Below are 21,559 nucleotides of genomic sequence, written 5' to 3' on the forward strand. Positions count from 1 at the left end.
ATCCAACATGAGAGCCCTCTTGGGTTACTGCATTGTCTGTGTGACATATACAGAAAATGTGAACAACATATTTTATCATAAAAATTTGATTGCTTTCCTATTTGCACACAAAAGGCCATATGTTCTCACTATTAAGGGTTTTTCTGGCTTTAGCTCTCACTTCGCCTCACAGATCTGAGGGAAGGTGTTATATGAAAGGGGAAAAGACTGAGCTGGTGCCACCTTCTCAACAAGTGTGAAAGAGCAAAGCTGTGCTTCCTTCGGCCTTGGACACCAGTCTCCATGGTCACAACAAGAGGGCAACCATTCACTTCTAGTATACTCCCAGCTGCTGGTTGTTCCAGAGTTAGTGAATTCATGAACCAACTGTGATTTTTGTTTTTCCGTTTGTTTGTTTGTTTTTTTAATAAAGCCTGATGGATTTTTCCTTCCAGGAACTGTGGCAAATGACTTTTTGTTGAGCTGGCAGAGACCTCTCTCGCTTGTTGTCTGTCCCATCCCCAGACACCTTCAGATTGGGAAAAACTGTCACAGCTGTGTTTTGCCAATGCAGTCCTCACAGGCATCTATTTCAATCTACTCATCCTGAAGAAACTTTATGTTGAAAAAATATCCCAGACAACTCTAACAAGCAATGTTTTCATCCTGCTGGGTACATTTGGTCCAGTTCTTGCATCTCAGCTATAGCCCAGTCTGGTGCATCACCTTTGTCAGGTTAAACGAAGAAAGAAGATGCAGCAAGGGCAGCCTCAGGTGCCATTTCACCTACAAGGCATCCTTCATCCCACCTGGAGACAGCGACACACTTGTCTAGGCCTGAGCTAAATACCTTTGTGGCTTCTGCAATGCTTTCACCTGCAGTAACATATTATGAAAAACACAGAAAAAAAAAAGTTCTTGTTAAGATCTTATAGTTTCGAGAGGAGGAAAATATTTTTTCCTTTTCTGATTCTTACTAGAAATTTACAGTTCACTTCATATAGTCACTCTATTTAAAATCCCTTAAAAGAGTGTTTTGAAGGAATTTTATAGCTAACCTCCTTTTTCTTTTGAAATTCCTACTTCTTTCTACATTTTTCTTTAATTATTTAGTTAACTCATCTGAAGAATTTAACTGTATAGATGGTTTTCCCCTGAAGTAGCTCTCCCATTAATCCTCATAGGCTCTTGCTAATATTAGAACTTAATATTTCTCCCTCTATTTTTAACCACAATTAATTGGTACAGAAGAAACACTTCCTGGCCAGTATTTCCTCCACTCACTGTGATCAGTAAAAAGAGCAATAATTGAAACTTGATAAAAGCAGCAATGGTCTTGACTCCACCCTGCCACCACTGTAGGTAATTTTTGCTAGCAGCTGAGCTGAGCTGGTCTAGGTCACTTTCTGCCTTCTAATATTTTTACAGACCCTGCCACAGTGTACCTCCCTCTGAGCCTTCTCCAGTCCTTGCCGTTATTTGGAAACAGCAGTTTAGGCAGCATCTTTTTGCTATTCGCTTTTGAAACGGTTAGGGCAGAACTTCTCTGAAATAACCTGTCCTCTGGTAATTACAAGCAATCCATGGGGATGGATTTGCTTCGGGTTTTGGTGAGTTTCAGAAGCATCTGTGAAACCTCTCCCCTCCATCACAGAATTTTCCATTCTCCAAACTGGGACATTTTTGCCAGATTCAGTATTAAAACTAGATTAAATTATCTTGGTTTTGAGCTTGAAACTTTCGCCAGATGATTAAACTCATCATTTCAGGAGAGTTTGAAAAGATACTCTTAAAAATGGTGAAAATCGAAACATGCCATGATAAAATTATAGGATCAGCAGGCTAAGCTAAATCCATCCCTAGTCCAGTTCCCCATGATTTGCATGGCCAGTTACAGATGCTTACACGAAAACTTCAAGAAGGAGTAGAGAGAATACAGTCATACACTGTATTCTTCTCATTTACAACTCCTGCCTCATCATTTTATTAAATGCCTTCTGGTTGCTGTATTCTGAGAAATGATGAATAACATTAGTTAAAAGTCCAGCCAACCACGGGCAGTAATACTTTCACAGAATACTCTTCCAACCTCCAGTGATTTACAGATTAGATATTTCCTGAGACAGATGAACAGTTTAGGTGTTTAATAGCCCCAAATAATTTTTCTTCAATTATTTCATCCAACTGCTTTTCAGACCTGTGTGAAGTTTTAGCATCCTCAACATCCTGCAGAAGGGAGCTCCACTGCATCATGCCCACATACTCAGTGAAGAACCTTCTTCCTTCACGTGCTTCTGACCCACCACTCAGACTTTTATATCAGATGAGACAATAAGTTCTGCCTCCTGTGACCTGTGTGGAGCTCGCAGCCTGGAGAAACTTAGCATACGTGCTCATTCCTGGTGCTCATGATGTCCCACACCACTGTCCCTGTCACAAGACATTTTACAGGCTGAAGGTTGAGAACACGGCATGAGAAAGTGGAGGTACTGTGGGCTTGTAAGATGGCACAACAGCGTGAATCTGTGTGATTCTCTATCCCTTGCCTAATAATCGTTAACCTGCAATTTGCTTTTCTCACGGTTGCTAAGCACTGAGCTGGTGTTTTCATAAAACTGTCTGTTATCCTCCATATGCTCGTGTCATACTTACATTGCACTCACATGCACCCGAGTGATCATGATCAGCTCAGGGCCCATCATTTTGTTTGAAAAGGTAGAATTGCTCCTTTCCCAGGAATGCATTGCTTCATATTTACAGATGTTAAGCATCACCTGTCATCTTATTCTGAAGTCATTCAGTTTTGCACAATCCGTCCCAGCAATTGGCCCATATCTTAACTACCACAGAAATATTGTGTCGTCAACAAATGTTACCCTCTTGCCTCCTCGTCCAGATGGTTTGTGAGTTTGTTGAGCTGCAAAGGTCCCAGCATAACTCTCTGCAGGAGCCTCCTTGTGACCTCTCCCTTCAGGAAAAACCACCCACTGGCTCCTGCCCTCTGCTTGTTACCCTGTTATTTATCCAGGAGAAAACTTCCATGTCTGTCCTGTGACAACTTAGTTTCTAAGATTCTTGCACTCTTCAAAAAACCTTTTTCATAACTCATTGCTCCCACGAACCAGAGGGCTTTTCTAAGCATCTCTTCTAATGCTACTTTCTCCTTTTTAACTTGGGGCAACCAGAACATCACAAAGTGATACAGGCATGAGAGCAGCAGGGATTGCAACAGTCTCAAAATTATGTTTGCTGCTTTGTACTCAGTCCCTTTCCTAACAACTATGAAAACTCGATTTGCCTTTTTGACACTTCGAATATTCAAATAGCATATCCACAGTGATGCAAAGTGACAATAGCTAATTTGTAGCCCATCTTTTTTTATATATAATTGGGTTAATCTTTCTCCGTGTGCTTTGCACTTACCCACTCTGCTTTTCATTTGCCATTTATCACATAGTTTCGTAAGATAATTCTGCGACTGTTCGGTTACCTGCACTTTTGAAAAATATGAAAAATAATTCTGAGTCATCAGTGTATTCATCACCTCATTATTCACCAAGATTTCCTGATCATTTATGAGGATGATGAACAACAAAAATCCTCTCCTTTTCCTTGTGATTGCTGACCTTCATCTCCTATCTTAAAAGAAGTTATTTGTTTACCTCTTTATGATTTTACTTTTCCTGTGGTCAGATTTTTGTTTGGTTTGGTTTGGTTTTTGTTTTATTTATTTGGTTTTGAAATAGATCTTTTTTCTTCTAGTAGCTTCCTTTACTTTGCCATTTAGTTATTCTGGATCTCTATGCATGCCGGAGGACATCCTTTTCATACTTTTTGTTTGATGGCAAATATTTACTCTGAGTCTTTCATATTGTGTCTTTAAATTGCACACTGCTGTTTGCAAACATTTTACCCATTTTACTCTTCCTGTAAGTTCCATTTAATAAGTCTCCTTGGTTTATATGTTTACCTTTTTAGAAAGTCAGGATCTAGATCAGGATTTGAGCTTTTTGATTGCCTGGGGCATGGTAAGCTGGAATGCATCACAAGTGCTATCATAAAGAGATGTTTCAATGGCCACATCTTGAACCAGATTTTCTTCATTTCTCTGGCCCAGTTCAAGGGTTTCTTCCCCTCTCTGGGTCACTGCAAAACTGATGGGGTCTAGAAAATAAATGAAACACATCTTTCCCTGCCTTGCTGCTTACAACCAGTGTGTTCTTTTCTCCACAGGCTGGTTGCCACCTCATCTCAGGAACAATAAGCATTTTCCAGTGTTGCTTTGGTGCTCACAAAAAAAAGAGAGTGAATTCTGGCAATGCAGATATCATGGACTGTTTGGAGAACCCAGAAGAACTAAGAAAAATAGGCTTGGATCTGTGTTTCTAAATTGGCACTGAGATTTGCAGTTGCAACCGAAACCTTTTGCAATGTATTGGATGTTGAAATTCAGGCTTTTAGGACTGACTCCGCTCTGAGTTATATGTTTGATTAACTTCAGACAATTACTTTTTTCATTTTACCTTGTGCAAGGACGTTGGCCACAGAAATGTGACAAAAGCTCTCCTCCAACACTGCCTATGGTTTGTAGAAATGACATGTTCTTTCACAAAACTCCCATGAAGGAGCCTGTACACACCAGGTTAAAGTCGGTTTTGACACCTGCTTTAGTATATCTCAGGTAGGTTTGTTTATCAAAGTGGTGGATCTCAATGGTTACTTTGAACTGTCCATTCCCAGAATTACGATGCAGAGTTCTCTCTGTTCAGTTTTTGAACCCACAATGTTATTTGGTAGATAGACAGATGGCATCCTGATTTGAGGGCTTTTTTGTGCTAACTAATTTAGTTAAAATATGTGGGAGGCTAATTTTCTCATTTACATCAGAAAGGCCAGGATTGGCTCACTGCTCCCAAGCATGGATCAACACCTTACACAGCAGGTCGTCAGAGACCATATAGTACCTCTTATCCCTCCTGATTTCTTTCTTCCTTTTTTTTAAAAAAAAATTTCTTTTCATTTACAGTTCAATGCTTCTTTCTCTTTCTGTAGTTCCTTCTCCAGACCTGTTCAAATTTTGGTTCCACTGAGGGTGAGTTTAGCAGCTTGTGGAGACAAGAAGTGTGGTGGGACACTGGCTGCTGCAGTAACCTACATCTGAGCTTAAGGATGTGTGAGGGTCACAGAATTCCTTTCTATATCCAATTTCTCCTAACTCAGTTCTTCCCCTGTTCTGCTTAGTGACACATATCTGCCCCTCTTCTGATGGCTGATGTTTTTATGCAACACCTTTTTCTGTAGCACAGCTTGCAAAAGTAAACTGAGCAGCAACCCTGTGACTGGAGCATTGCAAAACCTTTGGCTGGACTCCAGGACCTTATATATATAAATGAGTCTTTAACTTTTCCCAAAAATCTCACCTGTCTGATATTTCAGTCTGTGTCTAAAAACATGCACGGTTGCAAGCTTTAGGGTCTCATGTGTTATATTTAGGTCTGGCTGTGTTTTCCTAGATGTGGTATTTTTAAGCTTTCCGGTGAAGCATCACTTGGCTGGTTGGTTCTGAATCGGGGGCCACCCTGACAAAAAAAAGTGAAAACCAGTCCCAGACTGTGCCCAACAAGGGTGACCCAAGGAAGCAGCACAGGTTGTACCGCTCTGCGTGGACACCTCCAAGCTGCAGCACAGCTCCTGCCTGCTTTGTGGGAGACAAAATTTTTGTGCATGTTTTACAACAGACCTATATCTAAAAATAACATGGTTAGACGCCCCACACACACACCCAAATTACTGACCTTCAAGCTTCAAAAACACAGGGATTTCCTATGTGGGCTAGAGAATAACGTCTGTTAGGGAAGCCCAATAGAAATCTAAGACCATGATGCTTGTTACCGGCACTGAGCTGCGAATCTTACTGGGAACCCCTCCCTGGTAATTTTCCTTGAGTTCAAATGCACACTCCTGCACAATGCCAACAAGTTTGCCGGCCTCTTAAAATTCCTGTTCCCATATGTGTTTGACACAGAAATAAATGAGAACAGGCTCAGAACAGGAAGGAACATTAGGAATTGACTGCAACATCACTTAAAGATTCTATTACAAGTTTTTCAACCTCCAGGTAACCCTAGTTTGCACCAGGGATTGGGGAGGACTGGAATGATATCTGCCATTAGACCAGGATCCCTGCTGCATGCAGAAACCTGCAGCTCCAAATCCATCCCCCTAGTTTATTTATCTTTACTTAATTTTCTTTAGGTTTTATCAGGAGCAGCAAGGAAGCTCATCACTGTACCACACCTTGTAAGGACAAGTGGCACGTGGGAACCTGCCTATTGAAAACACAAAGGTCTGCAGGTAGCCGAGGACCTAATTCCAGCCACAGTATCTCATCCAGAGATGCACTCTGAGATGAACATCCCCCTGTGGGGAGCCCAGACCCTGCCCACAGATGCAGCAGTTGCCCGCTGTGTAGGTACCTGGCGTGTACACACGCAGAGGTGGTTTGTGTCGGTGCCATACACAAACCGCCCATATAACTCCTCATGGTAGAGCCCCCGCACAAAGTGGTCCTATGGGCCCTGTGGGAAGTACACCCTGAAAAATACACCCTTTAAATGTTGTGGTCCTACAGACCACACTGTGGGGGAGAGCAGACACGTGTGCTGCCTGTTCCCCACACCACCCCTCGTGTACCTCTAAAAGGGGTGGAGGGAGATACAGCAGGGCACCAGGGGCTGTCGGAGCAAGGCAAACAGTAAGCCTGACGATAAGGGAGGAGAGTATTGCTCATTGCTGTGGTTTTTAGAAACACTCTCATAAAACCCAGTATGAAACACTCTCATAAAAACCAGTATTGCAGCGAATGTGTGGCATGTAGTGAGGTTCATCTAAGTGGTATTGTCAGACTATCCCTGCACCTGAGTATCTCCTCCTGCCAAGTGCTCTTGCACAGCTGGGAGGAGCAAAATTGCTGAAGACTACCCCCTCTTTTGTCTCTTTTTTTTTTCTCATTTATGATGATTTATTTTAGGGAGCACTCAAAACTTTGGGGCTTATTTTGTGGGCTCACATGCAGTGGCATTGGTGCAATGACAGATTTCTCGGGTCAGCACTCATAGTGACAGTTACCACAAAAGAAAATTCCCTGTAGGACAAAAGGCTTCCTTTAGGATGAAAAACTAAGTTGTACAGTTGGTTGCCAGTTCTTCATTCTTAACGGAAAAGGAAAAAAAATACCTGCATCCTTTAAGAGCTCTGCGATATCAGAATACACGGTTGTAGCCTGTTACTGACAGAAGGTCTGTACCAGCCATTATGATTTCTCCATTTGCTTGCTGAGAAAGGAAGCAAGAGCACCACAGTTCAGCTAAAAGACCCCTGGGATGGAAGGAGGATGGTGAGGGAGGACACAGAGGCTGGAGAGGAGGAAGGAGCCCTCCAAGCCCCTTCTGGCCATGGACACTTGCAAAGCCTGGGCACCCTGTGCTGAGTTACCAAAAAATCTAGGTAGATGCCAGTCTTGGGAAAGGAAACACATTTACAGGGAAACCCCAGATAATTTTAAAGCTTTTGCTATATAAATATATTAAAGATCTTAAAGTAACCCGCTGGCAGAAAACAAGAAGCTTATTTCTTTCAGTCTGTTTGTTTTAAGATGCCAATCATACGCTATTTCCGCAGCAAAAGCTCAGTGGTAGATGTGCCTTTGTGCACACAGTTGGGATCAGGCCCAAGAGGTGGCAGCTTACAGATAAGGACTTAATTAATGTCCAGTAAGAGGTGGGAGGGACAAATGTTATCAACAGTTTCACCTGACTCACACGATGGGCTGATAATCTATAGAGAACCCCGTGGAGGTCTGAAGGCAGCACGGTCTCCCGCTCAGCATGACCACTTTCCTCTCACGCACAAGCAACATTTCAACCAAACTCACCCCCTGCACTGTGAGAACAAAGCTGACGGAAAAATTGCTAAAGACTTTGCTGGACCAGGCATCACTATGGGCCTTTGGGAGCACTGTCGATGTTGCACATAAAGAGAAAACTGGATTTTCTAAGTCTGACGTTTTCTCCCAGTGATGGAGGTAAAAGCTGTCACGTGAACTGCTGAGTCCTGGAGCACTGTCCTCCTCTGCCTACAGCTTGGTATCTTGTGAAGTGAAGGATACACAAAATGTCTGGTTTATGAATTGTAACTTTCAATGAGAAGCACCATAAATATATTAAACAAGGATGAACATAAATAAAGTCCATAAAGCGATAAATAAGATAAACAGCAGGAAAATTAGCTCAGTTATTTTTTCCCTTGTAGACCAAAATCCCTCCCACAGCGTTCAAAATACTTCTCAACAAATAAATTACCTTCAAAACACAGCTGTAGAAGTTAAAAATTCTCACTTTGAACTTTTTCAAGGAAAGAGGTACAAAACAAACTCATGTATCATAATCAAAGGCATGAAGACACAGTTCTGTCAAAGATCAAAAAGATGCATTGAATCCTCTCTCTGGAGATGAACAGGAATAATTCCTTGGTGTTTTCCCACGGAAAAGGGACAAAGCAGAACACCACAGGGCTGTGGCCAGCCGTGCACGCTCTGCGGGTGTCTCCTTTGGAGAGGGTGTGGAGCTGGTCCCACTATCCCACTGCTTGTTTCCCCCTCCCCGGCACTGTTCTGCTTGTGTTCAAGCATTGGGAAGGAGCTAGAAGTTAAGAAATGTTACAGTAAATGTCAGGAAAAGGTCCAAAAAGGAGATTAAAGCCTGACTGGGCAGTCCAAGCCACAAGGCCCATTGTCCTGACACAGCCCGAAGGCTGTGTTACAGGCCAACTTTGAAACCAGGAGGAAAGAAATTAGGAAATTAATAGGTCAAACGTGGTGCTTCAGAAGTTTGTTTTTGGCAGATCATGTGCCTGTGGTGTTGGACAGGTTGCAAAGCGATAGCCTTCTCTGGGGAACAGGCTGAGGGGATACTTCTCTCTCAAGCCTCTTTATGCTGTTGTCTCTCTTCAGTGATTTTTTTTTTTTTACTCCTCTGATCTTAACTTCTTTTCCTGTTCCACACTGATGTAAATTGCCTCATGTGTGGAAACAAACAGTGGCTTCAGCCAGGCTCAGTATTTCACAGTCACACTTTCCACTTTCTCTGTTTACATATTATATTTCTTCAGGTCTGTTGGATCAGTTCTCGGTTCCCCAGCATGGTTCCCCCTGTGGTCTCCTGAAGCTCGGAGGTGTCACACCTCCAGCTCTCCTGCCTTACCCATTTCAGAGCAAGCATAACCCAAAACCTCAAGGCCATGGAAAAGTTCAGGCAGAAAGGATACACTTATATAGGAAATATATGGATGTGTTTTTCAGTAGTGGCAAACACTGAAGGTCTGAAGACAAACACAGAGGTCTGAAATACATTAATGGCAATGAAATCAGCTGGGGCTGCCAGAGACATGCAGTAATGTCCAATTAATACATTACGGAGTCACATAATAGATATGTATCTATAGGTACGTAATAGATACGTGATCAGTAGCTCACGGGAGCCTAGAAATTTATCTCAGAGATATCAAAATGTGCATGGCAACGTTTCCTAATTAAACAAAAGAAAACCCAACCTCTGAGTGAAGCATCAGATGGAACAATGTTATCAGACCTCGCCGGGCAAACACAAGGAGTGTATAAAACGAGCTGCTCCAAGGGAGAGTGGCACCCGCCTTCCACGAGCAATGGATCTCAAAGTGGTCTGCGTGCTCTCTGCCATCCTCATCATAGCCCTCAGCACCTTGGCAGAGGGAAAGGCACCACCAAGTAAGTACCTTCATCTGCTGTTGTGTTCGCAGGCTTGTAAGTGGGCCTGATCTTCCTGATTGTAACTGCAGCAAAAGTGTGTCTCCCGTTTACATATCAAGACAGCAGATGTCTTGCTCTGGTGCTATTACCAAAGCTGGAGTCTACTTTTTAATTTTTTCAGAGAAATCTATGGCAAAATAAAAAAGACTGCAGGTGGGCTCTTGTGTTAGTGGAATAACCAGGAACTTGCTGCAAGGGCAGAGGGACAAACATGCCCAGGAGCTCGATAGAACAGGACCAGGACTGGAACAGGAGACACCTCTGTCTGAGTAGTCTTCTGACATTTATTTTATGCTACTTTGCAACATGAATACAAATTCAAAGAAGTCTGCCTCGTCAATAAAAGACACGTCATTTAGACACTAAGTGGAAAGCAAGTAACTCAATGGCAGACACCTAGGGACATCTCTAGAATTTCTTGGTTGTGTATGACTATGCAGTAGACTTAAAATGTTAAAAGTATAGCTGCAACTATTTGCATGTAATCCTGTGTTTCTATGGTCACTTGACAATAATGCAAAAATTTTGTGGTTTTACACCTGTTTGAATATCCACTGGACTCTTAACTCTTTCTTTCTTCACATGGGATGGGCAAAGCAGCAAACGTTCACTGGCATGACATTTTGAAGTTACGGGTTCTTAACATTTGATGTGGTCTATCTGAAGTCCAGAGACTCCACCATGCTGGGCTGACTTGGCCCTAAGAGAGGCCACAGATTACAAAAGGCTGGAGTACAGCCCTTACTGAAATGTGTGGGAGTTTAAAAGCAGCTTTTAAATTGCACAAGTTCTGGCCTAAGCAAGCAACACGTAATGTACACTTGCAAAGACAGACAGAGTCTAGGGAAAAATAATTGTTCACAGTGGACACCTGACAAATGAATTTCTGCTAAAAAATGTGCAAACTGACAGCCAGTAACTTGTGATTTTTGTCCTGAACAGCAAGATGCCAGTGCAAACAGGTCCCCAGGGAGCGGAGAAACTGCGGCTACCCAGGAATCTCAGCAGTGGAGTGCAGGAAGGCTGGATGCTGCTTCAACGCTTCAGTCCCCGGCGTTCCCTGGTGCTTTTCTCCTAAAGTAAAGAAAGGTAATATCTCTGCCAGAAACACTGATTTACCTAGTGTTCGATTATGCAGAAATGTGTACAATCGGGGAGCAGCTCGGCTTTTCTTCCTAACCCAATGAAGGGGGCATAAACGTCTATTGGAAGATCACTGGTAGTAAAATGCGAAGTTGAACCTTGCCTACCCATAAGTCTTCTATCTCAGCCTCTTCACACAAGACATTTCCTCTTCCTTCAGCCTTCTAGCTATCAAATAACCCATGCTGATTGTTTAAAAACATTTCACTGCCTGTTGTGGTCTTGTTGATTGGTGGAGAAAGGGATCTTCAGCACTTATTTACATGGGTTTTCTGCATGGCTGAGGAGAACTTTAGTGCTAAATGTCAAAGAAATCAGAATGTCCTGAGTAGATGAGTCCATCTGTAGTTGTTCGGTACCTGTACAAAAAACCACTGACATGCTGTAACTTCTAGGTTTTTTGTCCTTTTCTCCAGTCTGTTTTGATAATTACTACTTCTGTTTCCCAGTATAATTCCTCTTGGTGGTTCTTTTTCTCCCATTTTTTCTCCCAGTCTTCAACAGAATTTCAAAAATATCCCAGAGAAATCCTTTTCTCCATTAGATTCTTCCCTCTAAAGCTTCTAAACTCCTGCTTCCATTTTTTTGCATTTGTTTTCTCAGAAAGCGTAAGAGCTGCTGTCCCAGTCCTTCAAGGATTGGGTGTATGTTTTACACACCTACTAAACGTAAACTACACTTGCTGGGCTGACTGTGCGACTCCTGCTTAGGAGAAGTTCAGGGCAATCTCAGCAGTTGCAGAGGTGAAATGAAAGGAAGCGAAGATGCCAAGGAAACATTATCGGATAAAAGAGCTTGATATGAATACAGATTGGTCAAAGGGGCTCAGAACTGTCAGAGGAAAAAAGTAATCTTGCTTTTGAACGCTGCTTGCATTTCATTAAAATCTTGAAAAACAAATGGCAGCAGCTTACAGTGTCATTTTCATAGAATTGATTTTCTGAGCAGAACTGTTTCAGGAGAGGAAAACCAGATTTTTCAGGCTGGGTAATATAACCTCTTTACCTGTGATTTTACTTTTAATTGCCTGCATGAGTTGTGATTTCCTCTTAAATGACCTGCCTCCTTTCCATAACTCAAGTTGGCATGCAGAGGAGACTGGATCTTCCTCTCCTCACATTAGCCAGGCTGCTCTGGAGTTAGCATTAGCTCAGGTCACAAATATACTCTGGTCTGAGCCTAGTGTCTGTGGTACCATTACAGGAGACATTCACCTCCTGACTCCACTGCTGGATCTAGGAAAGGTAAAGCCGGGTCGCTGCCTGCCAGGCTTTTCTAGGGATGAATTTTGTCCCCTCTGGCCTCTGGGGCACAGCAGCAATTCCTCACCCCTTGTTATTCAGTTTTGCCTAACAGGCATGGTAAGAGCTTGGGTGAACCCGCTGCCTGAAACTGGTGTGGAGAAGGTCATCATGGCTGTCATGTCTGCTCACTGACCTCACCTTCATGGCCTGCTCTTTATTTGTGAATCATGCCACCAGGTAAATGGAGCATAAAGTAACACAGCCTCCTTCCTTCCATTTTACTTTACGCAGTTAGGAAAGTATGTCCCAACGATGCTCCCATCAGGATAAACTGCGGCTTCCCCGGCATCACGGCTCAGGAGTGCGAAAGGAAAGGCTGCTGCTTCAGGGCATACCCCGCTGGTGTCCCCTGGTGCTTCTACCACCGCATGACGGAGGAAGGTAACGTCCTGCATGAGACATCGTCCCCCGTGTTCCCATGGACACGCCACAGCTCCTGGCAGGGTCCATGCTGTGCCCAGGCCTGGTGTCCTCTGCCAGCTCAGAGTGACGGGAGGCCACGCTGGAGGGAACGAGCAAGATGGGGTCTCGTCTCCTTCCCAGTGTGGGTGCAAAGCTTCCTCACCCAGGGTGTGAGCGGGGCAGACGTGGCTAAACCCTGAAGAGACCGGCTTCTCGCAGAGGAGTGGGTGTTGCCATTGCATCTGAGCCAGAGACTTGTGGGCAATGTGACTGCACAGGCAGCCTGGGCTCAAGTGTGAGCCCAAGCCCTCAGCTGACACGATGGTAGAGGTGCAGCTACCAAACTCACATCTACTTTGTCATGAGAGATAAAAGGCTTTGCTTTAGAAATGTGGTATGAACTTTACAGAAATTCCTGATCCACTGCTTCAATTTTTTTTAATTAGGATTGACCTTTCAGCATATATAACATAACTAACCAATAGCCTCAGCCAATTCCAACCTGCCTCACAGTGTACTTTGTCCTGGAAACAATTCACCATAGTTTGGTTTTACTGATCTGAATCATAGTTAGGAAAACACATGTATGGATGGTAGCAGGGAGAAGCAATTGCTAAAAAATTGCCTTTTTGATGTCTTGCATGTAGGAAAAACACTTCTTGTGTAATTTATGATGAAAACATGTCCCTTAATCTGCTTCTCCTCTTTACCTCCCCAGCTTGTTAAAGGAGAAACTTTCATCGAGAGCCTTCGGATCTTTGGACATACTCCAATGGGAAACAACAGCTGAGGGTCCCAACTCAGACTTTACAGTTTGCAGCAGCTATGATTTCTAGGTCATTTTTACCTTGGATTGACTCCTTTCTGATGAAAAGTTACTTGCAGCTTTTATTCTTTCAGTAGGCTAGTACTGTGCAGGTTTTCACTGTAATAAAAGACCTAAGACACAATTTGTGAGTTCTCTGCTGTCTTTATTTTAAACTTCTGTATTTGTTTCCCAGGAAATTTGGCATCTTAGCAATGTGTTGATGAGAGAGTAGTCACTAACACTTCCAAAAAGGAACGTGGCACTTGGTGTTAGTTATGCTTCACACTTGCAAGTGACTGCTGGCATTTGTTAGCTGATACCCAGCTTCACACGGGTCACTCGCCCTTCTGAATACTGAAAATATTCAGTGTTTCCCTTTATGTAGTTACATCTATGGGTCTGGACTTTTTTTTCCCCTCAAGACATAGGGAAGAGTACCTTTGTCAGCTGACCACCGAGCTGGTCTGACTCAGACACCTCCTGCTCTCTGCATCACCGTGTCTCTGGTGCTGCTGATCCCTTGGTGCCACTATCAGTGGGGCACGGAGCAGCTCGGGAATGCAGGTACCCACCTGGTACCTAAACCATCACGGGCCCCAGCTGCCGATGCAACACAGAGCTGAATCATCACGCACCCTCACTGTTAACCAGAGTCCCCGCAGGTGGGTTCCCTGGGTCATGCTCAGGAAAAGCCTCTGCAACACTAACAGCAAGAAACAGGTCCCGCTGGCCCTGGCCTATACCTGAAATAGAGGCTGCTGTGTCTTGCCAGCCACAGGAGAAGCTCCTGGTCCCCAGGCACGTATGATTGCTTTCTCCTGGATGTCTTTAATGCCTGGCACCGCAGCTCGGATACTGCCCTGCTTCAGCTGACTGAGAGCACAGTAAAGAGCCTCTAAGAGCACCACTGGGAACAAAATGGGTGATGCAAGTTTGCTGTGGCAGCAAGCTGTAGTCAGGCTTAGCAGGAAAGAACAGTCGTGCAGGGAGAGAGAAAATGGTGGAGACACATGCTTCCTTAGAGATTTTTCCAAGTACCCTTTTGTGATAACTAAGTTTATCCAAGTGAGTAAAATTTAGTCATTCATAAAACTTCATTATCTTGCACTTATGATAGGCTCAATAATACGATTTGAATATGGTAGGATATTGGTTGTAATATGAGCAATAAACTGACAAGTCTACTGAAGGCATCTGAAGGTCTTTGCTGAGGAAAGTTTGGTGCTGTGGCCCAGGTGAATTTTGGAAGGCGCAAGCACAGTGCAATCATGATAATACTGCACTGCAAAATCTGGTGCAACATCTAGGTGCATTTATCAGGTACCAGGGCCTTCAAAGGAATCTTGTTGGGAGAAAGAATGAAAACGCAGCCACACTGAAAAGTGTAACCCTAATTAGTGCTGTGGGAAATCATCTGCAGGGACTGAAATGAGGCTGCCAGAGTCAGGGCGCTGCCAGGGCAGAGCTCTCACTGAGCCGCACGTACTCACCAAAAGCCTTTTCCTTCTGCAGAGGCATGTGCCGACGTACCCAACATAGAGTGTAAGGGGGCACATGAATGTTTCAGAGAGACAGGCTCAGATGGACCACCGCTCACTACTTGTCACAGCCTCCCAGATCCCTCTGTCAAGGCTGTGCCAGCCACGCAGGCACAGGTCAGTGGTTCTGCTGAGCTTCCCCTGCCACAGCGCACCAGGACTGTATTTGCCTTTGCAAGAAAAAATTATGAACAGAAATGTCTTAGTAAGGGGGGTGGTGGGTACTGTGGCATCCTCTGCTGCAAAACCTAGTTGGGAAACTCAGCCTGGCAAGGCACAGCAGATGCAAGTCCTGGGAACTGCTTGAGCCTCGCTGTTGACATGGTCTGCATGTTGGCATGGAAAAAACAGCTGTGATGGTGCAAGAAAGCCATGCTGACAGCAGTCTAACCCCAAACAGATGCAATGCAGGCTGAACTTGCTCACCTACTGTCCCTGGGAATGGTGTCCCCTGCAGAAACCATTAAATGCTGTGTGCTGACCAGCAAACAAGTCACAACAGCATGCTAAGCCAAGGCAATGGGTCATGCAGTTGGTCTGGGCATTTGAAGTTGTAAATCAGAGTTAGTTGCTCATAGCACAAAGAATTACGACCTAAGGATCTGTCATCATCACTAAGCCCTAAGGGACAATGGCTATTCTGGGAATTTACATTAAGTAAATGCTTGAGTTCCCCCTATGTATACTGTTATCTACATTCATTCACTTGAAAAAAACTGCTTAGAATTCTTAAAATTAACATTTTTTTTGTGAGTAAACAAGCCGCAGAAACAGAATAAAAGCCACAGCTGCTAAGGATTTGAAGATGACAGGCAGAAGCCAGGTAGAGCGAAGTGAGATCCTGGAACAGGGAATGTGCAGGACCTGCAGAGATGTGGCTACAGAAGGAGGGACCTTCCTCTCCTCACCTTCAGGGTGACACTGCAGGCTCCCCACAGCTGAGTCAGTCCCTACGGGCCCTGTTCCCAGCCCTCAGAGAGAAAAAGACACCTTTGGGCTGGAAGTCATCTGACTGGTTCAGATGTCCCCCATAGGATGAATTGAACTGCCCAGCAAGGCTTTCCTCCCTGTGCAGCTCCATGGGGTGTCCAGACAAGCAGCTCTATGCATCTCTTCTCCTTCCCTGGGTTTTCCCATCAGTGTCTCTTGATGCTTGAGAAAGCCACTGAAGGGACAGGAGGGAGAGAGACACGGGGAACACCACTGCCCTGGCACAGATTTCTAACTCGATCTCAGCTTTCCTAGCTGATGTGCTGGCAGAGGCCCCAAAAGGACAAACCACTGCATGGGAACAAAGGCGTCCTGGCTGCTGGCAGCTGATCTCCTTTTGGAGCTCACAATCTGGCCAGCAGATAGACATAAGTAGATACGCGCAGTTCGTTTATTTATTTTGCGTCAATCAATCAACAAGCTACACTAGATAACACAACTGAAATAGCATCACATTATTGGACTGTGTAAAGTCTGCCTTTTTCTGTCCCTTTTTCATCTTTCTTGTTGTTGTTCTTTTTGCTGCATGTAGCTCTATCCAGCACTTGGAAGAGAACTTAAAACAGAAACTTCAAAACTGTTATTAGTTTTTCAGGCTGGTTACTTTACCCAATTAAAGTGTATACTGGAAAGAAATCCCAGTGCACCCAAAACACCTTGAGAATCATGGGTGGCCACACTGGGTCATTTCACGTTTTCATCCAGCCCCCCGTCCGTCAGTGACCAAAAGGGTTGTCTAGGGAGAGAGGCAGGATGAGCGTATAACAAGGTTTCTCTTCTAACAAAATTCAGGACTGTCACAAGTGTGAGTCAGTTCTGAGAAGCGAATATGAGAAGCCCAAATGAAGACTCACACCTTGTGTCTCTGCAACTCCGCTTGCGTACCCACATCTCTCTACAGCCAGTGCTGAATAGGTAAACAAAGTTCTGAATGTTTTTCTAAGGGAAAAAAAAAGTAGGTCAGCTACATGATTTTCGTCAGCAAAGGTGCTACCATAACAGGAATCAATTCTCTGTGACACAAAGCATTTGTGCTAATGAGGCCATTACGCAGATAGCGAATGACGTTTAAAATCACAAATGCCTGGTAGTCCCAAACTGTCTGTAATAGTGACAGCTGTGTACAACCAATGCTTCAGCTTCTAATAAAGGCTGAAGAGAAAATGTTTGACATTGCAGATTGACTGCCTGTGTGCTTCTCCAGTGATTGAGGATATTCTATGTTTTTTTAAAGCAGTTGTAGTCAAGGAAAAGGTCTCAGAAATCATTCATCTTGAAGCAATGCAGGAAAGCTGTATTTGGCTGACATGGAGAATTAACAGGGGAGAAAACTAGGACAGACAAGGAGCTCAGAGCAGATGGGTGCTAGGAACATAGAACAAACCTGTAGCAATGTGAAAAAGGGATATAACTGAAATCACCTCAAAAAATGTTAATTTTTTAGTGTGCCCACTTACTTTGGATCCTACCCCCAAATGTCTCTGGAAAGGGTTTGCTTCTTGCTACAGTTAATATCAGACACTCCCTCCGGCAAAGCTCCCGTTCAAAAGGAAGGTTTCAGACAAGGTGCTAAACCAAAGTGAAAAGAATACAGAAACTGAAATCTTCCTTTGTTGAGAGCAGCTAAATTGCACCGTGTCTGCCACAAGTCTTTAACAAGCTACTGGTTTTACTAAAGCTTGAAAACTTGACCGTGATGCCATGAAACAGCTTGGATAGCAGAAGGTAAGACAGAAGAACCAAATCTGATTCCCTGTGTTAAAACCAGGCAGAACGATGATCTCAAGACCCAGATTCAGTTTCCAGGAGGTCGCCCTCGCTGCCAGGCTGAGTCCAAAAAGGGAGATTCACTGCTCTGAGGTGTGGGTTGAAAAACCTTCCTCATGAGCAAAGTTCAGGTGAGAGTTTCCCAAGCAGCTCTCTGCCAGAAACAAAAGTCCTCTTTGGGCAGAACAGTCCATTATTACCCTGTAGACTTCTTTTTCCCCATCTGAACCTTCTTCTAAAGCATTTGAAAGCTGCCAGTGTCAGTATACAAAACAGTGAGCTGCCCACCTACCTAAGACCGCATGCATGGTCCCTGTCCTAGTACACCCCACCAGGTACACAATGGGAGGATGAGTCTACAAATGTGTCCGTGGTAGTGGAAGACAATGGCCAAACAGGTAGACTTTGCTTTAAAATATGTGTGCTGCAAGGCGCAACACATTCAAGTGCTAGAATTACCACTCGCAGATGCTGTCGAAGAGGATGCTGGTTTGTTCAAGTGTTCGTAGTCGTTTGGTGCTACTCCCTCCCGCTAGGGAATGGTAAAATTTCCGTGTGCCTGTCAGAGGTGAGCAGCTTAAGAAAACAAAGTAATTTTCTGCTGGAGGCTAGTGTATCTATTAATCCAGCTGTAATAACTTCCTGTGCTTTGTGAGCAGCCTTTGTACACCCATGGTGCTACCTAGAAATTCCCCTCAGAAGACACTAGATAAAGACAGACTCTCTCAGTATCTTGTTCCCATCCATCTCTGAGTTACGTCTTCCAGGCTTCCTTCTACATGTGCTTCCATCTCTGGGCATAGCAAAAGGTTGTTTTGGAAAAAAAGAATATTTTTGAGGGATTTAACACTGAAATACCACAACTGAAATTAAATCCTGGAATTCTGGAATCAGAATATTTCACTGCAGCTGAGCCAAACACCTTTATTGCTGAGCTTGTTGCAGAAACTCCAGGAAATTCCCAGGGTTCAAAGCCTGTGGAAGTTAGTTGGGTCTGACTAAACACAGGAGTGGACTGACTGTTGTTCCAAAGCAGGTATCATCATTTTGATTATTTTGGTCTATAGTGTTTCCAGGAAACTTTGTGAAAGGTAAATTTAGCAAGTGAAAACACGCCAGGACACATGCTCCTTCCTGCCACAAAGGAGGATTTCCCCTGCTTGTTATCCTTTTTCAGACTTGGCATTACACCCCATCCAAGGGATGCTTCACCAAGACTTAGACGGCTTTCAACAAACAGAAGGAGCAAAATGGAAAGCTTTAGTGTAGCTTTTTTTTCTTGTGTAACTACTTTGGGGCTACCTCCTGAACATTACACAGCAGAAAGACAAAAAGCACCTGCGAGACTCTTGCTAAAGCCATGAAATCTACTTAATATTTGACTCTACAGATGCCAGTGGGGATGAGCAGGGAGGTCCTAGGAAGGGTGGAGCTTTATTCAACCCTCCCAGAAGAGAAGATGACCTGGCAGTGAAACAAGAGGATGTCTATGTGCTAGAAAGAAGTGGGGGGAAATAGTGAAACTCTGAGGGGTGTTCTTGCAATCAGAGGCTGACAATGGATCAGCTTCATGTTTTGATAATATTTTCTATCTGTGGAAGAGGTCAAGTGTTGACTTCCTTCTCAGCCTTCACAGAATCACAGACTGGTTGGGGTTGGAAGGGACCTCTGGAGATCATCTAGTCCAACCACCTGCTAAAGCAGGTTCACCCAGAGCAGATCACACAGCAATGTGTCCAGGCGGGTCTTGAATGTCTCCAGAGGAGACTCCTCCTATGTGTGTGTGTGGGCACAGACACAAACCTGAGATGTCAGGTATCCAGCAGTGCCATTGCACGAAGTTAACATTGCATATAAAACTCACAAATCTTGAAAAAATCTTCAAGGCACAGGAAAAAAACAAATGAGGCTATGAAATTTAAAATAAATTAAAAAAAAGAAATTGATGCAATTAGTGCCAAGTTGACTAATCCAGCCCTTGACAGCTTTTCTGCCCGAAACAGAGCTTGCAATGTACACTTCCCTGCCAAGCCCTTTGTCAAGGTTCTCCCAAGATAAGGTGTCAGTGCTGGTGACTGACAGCATGACAGCTGCTCATTGCTCACCTGGACACTGCACAGATCCTGGTATCCTCCCATGCTGAAAGAGGCCATTTTTCTTACCTCAGCAGCTTCCCTGGCTTCCAATGCCTTCCAACCTGCATTACGAAGCAGCTTTTAAATTGATAACTGTTAGAAAACACAACATAAACTGTCCTTTGTTTTAAAACACTCTTTATTTTATGAATCCATTTGAAGAACACAGTGCATGTTAACTGCATGTGAGGTATATTAATTTTTGCAGTGTTGCTAATGAGAAGTTTATGGTTGGGTTATTTCATAGCATCAACTGTAATGTGAAACACTTAACATAAGTTATGTTGCCACTCGGGATACAAAGGAGTCCTGTTCCTCCTCTTTCCTTGCCAGTTGGGGAGTTTTTGGGACCATAATTCCTTCAACCTAGTATTATTTGCAAGTCTATAAAACATAACACAAAATGTGATCTCTGTTATCATCAGAAAATTGTCTTGCTGCCAGTTTGGAAAATGCAATCCTATTGCATCCTTAGGGTAATTAATCCTTTAAGCATCGCTGCTCACGTTATCTAGGACTGGATACTTAACTAACTTGTAAGAGTCATGGCTGTTACCTGTGAACTGTGGTGACCAATGCAGGTAATTTTGTTGCTGTGGTGGTCAGGAGGAGCGGCACAAGGACAGCCATGTTGTCTATGCTTGACTCGAAGTCCGATACGCAATCAGACAGCTTAATAGCATGAAAAGCCACGAAGCCAAAGTATAGGGCAAAGTAAGGGACACCTACACTGAAATCCTCCTTCTGACACTGCTCTTCTTGAGGCCTTACACAGGTTGAGTTTTCTGCCCAAGAGATTCCCTGCCAGCGCGATGGGAAGCAGCAGCCCCAGCACCTCATGGACTGCATTTTGGGAGACTGGCAGAAACAGTAAGCATGTCATTTCTTGGACAATGTGGATCTACAGGAGAAACACGAGAAGAAAAATATTGGCTTTTTGATCTAGCTGAAGAGACCTTTCATGGTGACAGAAATGCACAGAGGGCTGCAGAAGAACATAGCATGGGTGTTGTCGCTGAATGAGGGAGAACAGTGTCTTGTAAAATGGGGAACAGACAGGTGTGACCGGCAGAATAAAATATGGTTTCTCCTCAGCTGGGAACGAGGGAGGAGGAAATCTGTACATTGCAAAGTGTTGAGCAGAAGGTAAAGAGGGAACGATCCTTTACTGCCTTCTGTAATGAAAGAGCATGGGGAACATCTGCTGACACTTGTAGGCAGCATGGTCAAGATGAACAGCAGGTAAATCTGGGGAAGGAAAATCCATCAAAGGCAAGAAAATACAAAGACAATCCCACTGGTTGAGTAAGTCCTCAACCTGCGTAGGGTTTGTCAGGGAAGCATCCCCTATTCTTTGCCCTTTTCCCTCTGTGGTGCTGTTGTTTGCTATCAGGTACTGAGCAATACAGACCTTTGCTCTGAGCCAATGTGACTGTACTTAATGTTTTTAAGAATTTTTACTGCATATGTCTGTAACCTACTTGTATTGGGAGTTACCTGAAACCACCACAATGTACAAATGAAACAGGCAATTCGATGTCCTTCCAGAAAGCAGGAGCAGGCAGTGAAAACATATGACTACCAACGCACCTGCCACTTCCCTTTGAGAGAGAACAGGGACAAAGGCATCTGTCTGAAAATAATAACGC

General features: G+C 43.9%; 1 protein-coding gene across 1 annotated transcript; it reads left to right on the forward strand.

Annotated features, from left to right (window-relative positions):
- The first annotated feature begins 9,614 nt into the window (after nucleotides 1-9,614).
- LOC135991740 (trefoil factor 2-like) lies at nucleotides 9,615-13,690 on the forward strand. The gene is given in 5 exon segments (XM_065640582.1): nucleotides 9,615-9,682; nucleotides 9,684-9,781; nucleotides 10,766-10,912; nucleotides 12,502-12,651; nucleotides 13,674-13,690. Coding segments are annotated over 5 exon segments (480 nt in total).
- The last annotated feature ends 7,869 nt before the right edge of the window (nucleotides 13,691-21,559 follow it).

This window comes from Caloenas nicobarica, chromosome 1, assembly GCF_036013445.1.
Source record: "Caloenas nicobarica isolate bCalNic1 chromosome 1, bCalNic1.hap1, whole genome shotgun sequence".
Classification (NCBI taxonomy): domain Eukaryota; kingdom Metazoa; phylum Chordata; class Aves; order Columbiformes; family Columbidae; genus Caloenas; species Caloenas nicobarica.